At 43.1% G+C, this 6341-nt stretch overlaps 1 protein-coding gene across 1 annotated transcript; it reads right to left on the bottom strand.

Moving 5' to 3' along the window:
• Positions 1 to 652: 652 nt before the first annotated feature.
• LOC147895357 (F-box/kelch-repeat protein At1g22040-like) lies at positions 653 to 2753 on the bottom strand. The gene has a single exon (XM_087384028.1). The coding sequence runs from the start codon at positions 2150 to 2152 to the stop codon at positions 746 to 748; it is 1407 nt and encodes a 468-aa protein (XP_087240154.1). The 5' UTR covers positions 2153 to 2753; the 3' UTR covers positions 653 to 745.
• Positions 2754 to 6341: the final 3588 nt, after the last annotated feature.

Genomic DNA, 6341 nt, shown 5'->3' on the forward strand with positions numbered 1-6341 from the left:
TCTACAGTGCCTCACAATTCAGAATTTCTCAAATATCATACCCTAGAAGCAACAGATACAGAATCCAGAAAGCCTTCAGAGATCACAAAAATAATTTCAACAAAGCGATTTCTATCCTACCAAAAAAAGCACGAAAATCTAAGCCCTTCAAATTATTATCATCAGCAAATGATGATATAATAAAGTTCAGCTTACATAACAGAATGATATGGTTGCAGTCCAACACCAAAAATGCATTCCTCCCTCTGTAGGGACAAGTTAGGCTAGACCTACTATCGACAAAAGATGGTAGTTCTAGGCCGACAATAGGGATAGAAACCACTCAAATATCAGCTACTGAGCCAAGTGGAGGTTGTCGAATCACAAGGGGGGGTGGGGGAGCAATCCTTCTTAATATGCACATAAGTTTGTAGAGGACTCTCTCTCTCTCTCCAAAAGGCTTCTCAGATAGAATTATGATAAGGGGGGCCTGTTCGATCATAAATGTAATCATGTTTGAGGGTCTGTTGGATAATAATTGTAATCCTGTTCGAGTCCCCTAGCTATGTTTCTACTGTTTCTAGAAAAAATCAATAAAAATTTGAAAATCCAATCAAGGCATCTCTCTCTCTCTCTCTCTCTCTCTCTCTCTCTCATCTCTAAAACTCTGTCAAATGCTCAGATTATATACATTACGATAAAATACATATGTCCAGTCAATAGACTTCTTAACAATGGTCCGAGCTGACATAAGCGAGAAGAACAATCACACATCCAAGACTTGGCAGGTTACCAGCTCAACTGAGCCAAAGCTTCTTGTCGTAATGGTTTTCCAGCCATCCGTTTCAGGGTCTATGGGGCTCCCTCCAGCGGCAGGAGCAGAAGCAACAGGAGTTTCATTAACGTCAGCTCTCAAAACAATGATATGCTCATTTATGTCTTTGGTTATAACATGTAATCTATCCCTAAAGCCTGCTAACAAATAAGGAGACTCCGAGTCAGTCATGTCTAATAAAATTGGTACCTTCCTAAGGATAACCTTCCAGGAATCGGCCTCAGTATCATAAACTTTGATCTTGCTACCGTCCAACGAGCTAGTCGGGTCCAGTGCATACAAACTTCCATTGACAACAACACTCAATTTCGTACCTGCTTGTCTAGCCGGCCATCCCTCACCCATGCCTTTGGGCATTTCAATCCAAGATTCAGACACAGGATCAAAGACCTCACCTCCCACGTCCACAAAAAATGGCCAGGAATATAAGCTCTGAGGCACACATAACTTGCCTCTGAATGAAGCCATTCCTGTAGCAATCGGCTTTAACATATCGGCCAGAAATGCAGTGGGTAGAACCTGAGCTTTGGCAAATGGCATACTGGGAATTGGTTTCCATTCGTTCGCAGAGGGCTCATACACTTCTGCGGACTGAAGTGGAGTGAGACCTCCCCGGCCTCGATTTACCCCGCCCACTGCGTATAGCTGGTTATCCAGAATCGCAGTCTTGCAATACGCCCTGGGAGTTCCCATGGCCGCTGCCTCTTTCCAGTCATTGGTTCGTGGATCATAACGCCACACGGATCTCATGGCACAGGCCCTTGAAAATCCGCCCAATACATATAGACCACCGTCTATGGCTCCTGCTGCACATCCACAGAACGGTGATCTCTCTACAGAATCCTTGCGCTTAAACAAACCTTTGAACAATTCTGCAAGCCTGACGCTGGAAAACCCCCACCAGCCCGGCCCCGTGCGGGCTTGCTCCAGTTCCTCCTCGGAAATCATCTCCGGCATGGGCGGCAACCTTTGCCATCGTCCTAATGTAGGATCTAAGGCATGCCATGCCAAATTCTCGTCCTCGTCCCTCATCAAGACGTACAGCCATTCCTCCGTGATCCCAAGCTCCCGTCTGATGTCGTAGACCTCCTTGGAAGTGAGGACGTCGTACCAAGTTCTGCACACAAGCCGCAATGAGAAGTAGCGGCCGCGGGGGACTCTAGCCAGGATTCTGACGGAAAGCTCGTCAGGGAAGCCGGGGAGGAGCTGGGGCTGTTCCTCAGAGTAGAGGTCGGCCATGGAGAGGCGCTGCCGCTTACTGGACTGCGAGGGAGGGGGGGCAGGAGAAGGGGCCTCAGGAGGGGGGTGCCCACGACGGATGCTGAGGAGAGCGCCCATGGCAGCAAGGAAAGGGGGAGGTGTGTGGTCACGAGGACGGCTATGGAGGAGGGGAAGATGCCATCGCGGGGTCTACTGCAAGGGAGGGGATGCCATAGCCGGATCTACTGCAAGGAATGGATTTCTGGGCAAGGATGGAAGGATTGAAAGGGATGGATTGAAGCTTTTTGAGCGAATTGCAGGGACGATAGCAAGAAGAAGATGAGGAAAACCTCTCTGGTTCTTCGTCTTGTTCGTATTTTTCTGTCAAAATGAAGGTGCCATAGCCAGATCTACTGCAAAGGTATGGATTTGTGAGCAAGGATTGAAGGATTGGAAAGCTTTGTGAAGGATTTACAGAGAAGATAGCAAGAAGAAGACGATCGCAGAGACGAAAAAACTCTCTGGTTCTTCGTCTTGTTCCAGTTCTTCTGTCAAAATGAAGGTGCCATAGCCGGATCTACTGCAAGGAATGGATTTGTGAGAGAGGATTGAAGGATGAGAAAGATTTTTGAAGGATTTGCAGAGAAGATAGAACGATGAAATGATCGCACAGACGAAAAACCTCTCGGGTTCTTCGTCTTCTTTGTTTTCTTCTTCTCAAAAATGAAGAAAATGACCTTGTTTGTCGTCCGCCATAGCCTAGCCGGTCTCCCCTCTAGCCTCTTACCGATAACTACCGGTTCCCCTCTCCCCCGACCGGCTCCTCCGGTTCCCAGTTTCCCCACCCACACCTGTCGGCTCCCTCCCCCGGACATTCTTCTATCTTACCGGTTCCCCCTCCCCCCAACCGGCTCCTCCGGTTCCCTTCACCCCACCCACACCTGTCGGTTTCCTCCCCCGACACGTACTTTACTGTCGCTGCTCCTCGCTACACCTGTCGGTTTCCCATTGGGTCTTGAGCTCCGTTTTTATATTCCTGTCGGTCGTGGCATTTGTGCAACTTTGGCCTTTTGACATCCTTAAGGCAATTGCGAACTTTAGGAGCATCCTACGTTTCCTCTCTTTTTGTTTGACCTTAAGCAATGTTCACATAAAGGAATGGCATGGGATATGCCAAAAGCTCCATTCGAGTTGACTAAGATTGAAGGCTTCTCCAATTCAGGTTTTTCTTTTTTCTTAGCGTCTTTAGAGACCCCTGCAACATGCCCAATGAGTGCCCATTGCTGGGGCGCCTAAAAAAATGCGGATGCGCATGTTATCATAAACTCAAGTTAAGGAAGAGCCTTCGACTTGAGTCCAATACATCCATGATGGATGGATCAAATGGTAATTGATCAACCTCCAATTAGGTTTTTCGATTTGATTCGAGTCTGTTACATCTATCTATCATGGATGTAATTGATCAAGTTGAAGGCCAGGCTCCTCCTATTAGGTTTTGGATGTAATTACTCAAATTGAAAGCTCATTCAATTGGTTTTTAAAACTAAGGAGTTCTAACCATGCTAAGATGCGGCTTTTCCTTTTGTAGTGGCAATCGTGTATATATATCCTTTGATGCCGCTTGTCCTTTTGTAGTGGCAAGTTGAGGGTGGATGTAAACAATGATTCTCATATATTTCTTCCATGTTTAGAGCCACCCTCAACTTGCCACTACAAAATGACAAACCAAATCCAAGGATCTAATTATGACTAATTTGTGTAATCATATCAATGAAGTTTACAACAATGCAATCCTAGTAAGGGATAAATACTCCAGAGGGATGGAAAGCTTATGGACTCTCATGAAGGGGAAATACCCGAGGGGTGCAATACTTAGAAACCCTATGTATCACATGCGTTCAAGTGGTATTTAAAACAACCCTCAACTAAAATTGCCCCCCCCAATTAAACCACATCTCTTTACTTATAAATCAACTGATTTTTTTTCAAAGTTGAATTTAAAAACCCCTCCTCTTATTGTAATCTTGTTCAAATTTTCCCAAAAGTCTAAGTAAAATACCCCTTCTTTTAAATGCCAATGGTACACTAAAATTCTATGGGGTGAATCCCCCGACGGAAAATAAATGGGTATTCTAAAATGTGGGTCACCTTAGTTAATTTATTGATGCCCACATACTCATATTTATAACAACACAATAATCAAGTGTGTCCTCTTTTTAAGATCATAAAACATTTTAGATGTACATGCCGAATAGGTTCGTTTAAAAGTGTCATTTTGATTAAATAATGGCCTACATACTATGGTTAATGGTCAAGTAACCTTGTGAAAGCATGGTGTAATTAACTCTTTTTATTTAAAATCAATGACCCTCATATATCTCTTCATGTTTATATCCACCACCAACTTGCCACTACAAAAGGAAAGCTACATCCAAGGATGGTAGGACATCAAGGGAAATTAATTCCAACAAAATTTGCCTTAGTAATTGAAGTGGCATAAGCATCTTAGAGAATTAGGCTTATGGTGTTACGAGAAGTATATCTCAAAACTCTTGTTTGAAATGACGTAAAGTATTTATAGGATCACACTAGACATGGCGGGGGTTCTATTAATACTTGCATGGTTTAGTCAGGGATGCCTAACTAAACATGTGCCATTAATAAGTATCATGGGTAATGCATTAAGAAATACTCACATTAATGGGCAGTCATTTGTAAAGACCATTACTTAGCATGATTGGTTAATCATTGATTTGATGTATATTATTTCGCTAAGTGTTTGATTAATGTGTGGTACATTATTCTACTAATGGTGAATTGGTTTATTGAGTACAGGAAATGACATGGACGGATGGGAGTAAACAAGCTCAAAGGAATAAAGCCTAAATGCCATGGTCTTATGCGAGTGCTATTAAATGTATTAAATGGCCAAGAGTCATTACATTTTTTATGAGGGAGAGTGCTTAAAAGCCTTCCCACTTTTTGGCATGTAATTTTGGATGAGATCATGAGTAAAGGAGTGATAAAGAGAAAAGTATGGTAAAAGGATGCTCAAGAGATGAATATGTAACTTTCTATCAATGGCTCATGCATTTATTTTATTATTATAAATACTCTTGGTGTGGGATCACGAGCCACACACCTCAAGGGGGGAGATTGTACCCAGTGATTGCCCCTTGTCTTTTCATGAGTTTTTGTGCATATTCAATTTTTTATGCTATTGTATGTGTTAGAATTGCAATTAATGTTTTAGTGGTATCAGAGTAAAGGTTACGCTCTCTGAGGGACTAAAGTGAGAGGTACTTGCCACATGAGGGTTCTTGGGAAGAGGGATGAAGTAGCCGTCAAAACAGATTTCAAGGAAAGCTTCAAATGAAGTAGAAATCTGCTTTCTGTTCACGAATTCCGCGGATGGGCTGTCTCTCTCTCTCATACCTCCCTATCCAACTCTTATCTCTCTACTTCAATACATATGCCCTCCAAGCGTTCCCTCTAAGCCTCTCCAATCGGCAGAAAACAGCCCGGCCAAAAAAATATTGCAAGTAACTCTATCTGCGTCGCATGTGCGTGAGAGAGAAGGTGATAAGCTCTGCAACTTTCGACGACAAAACTGTCTCTAGAGCCGGCTATAGGGTTTTCAGATCCTCCGAATGCATTCCTCCGGTTTGTTTGATCTATGGTGGAGCGGTTTCAAACACACTTATCGCGGTAACGTGAAAGAAGATGATAAGTGCAGTTTTCCAGTGATAAGAGAGTGAGATCTTATCTAATAAGTTATCAAGCCCTCAACAACTTATCAAAGTTCTCTACTCCTCTTCTACCCCTCTTGTTTTTTCACTATTTCCCTCATAACTCAAGCAAACGGATAGCTTTCTCCAAGCTGGTTTTTGGACGCTCTTCTACTCCAACAACTCCAACAACTTCATATTTGGCAACATTCAGAAGCCGTAAAACTCTTGTCACTAAGCATCAAGAAGGTTCTCTCACATATTGATAGCATTGTGAAGTTGGTATTGTGGATCTTAGCGAAGACGATTTGTGATGCTGGTGGACACTCTCAACTTGGGTGGCAAGAGCGTAACAGATAAGTAAAACGATTGAGTAAATTTTATTTTATTGAGTGTTTATTTGTTTTTATTCCTTTTCACAAAATGGCACAGCATCTTCCACCATCTCCAATGGTTCAAGAGCAAATTAATGCACTTCACCTTCAACTTTTGCAAGGGAGAGATCATCGAGAGGAATTAGAGAAAGAGATTGAGAGAAATAAGAAAAAGAAAAGGAAGAGACATGCGAGAGATGACAGTACTTATGAGGGAGTGATTCA

This window comes from Dipteris shenzhenensis, chromosome 13 (genome assembly GCF_047967505.1).
Source record: "Dipteris shenzhenensis isolate YYH24624 ecotype China chromosome 13, Dip_SZ_1.0, whole genome shotgun sequence".
In the NCBI taxonomy this organism is placed as follows: domain Eukaryota; kingdom Viridiplantae; phylum Streptophyta; class Polypodiopsida; order Gleicheniales; family Dipteridaceae; genus Dipteris; species Dipteris shenzhenensis.

Bases quoted from the DNA above. Each gene is read 5' to 3' on its own strand.
- LOC147895357 (XM_087384028.1), bottom strand. From the start codon at position 2,152: ATGGGCGCTCTCCTCAGCATCCGTCGTGGGCACCCCCCTCCTGAGGCC.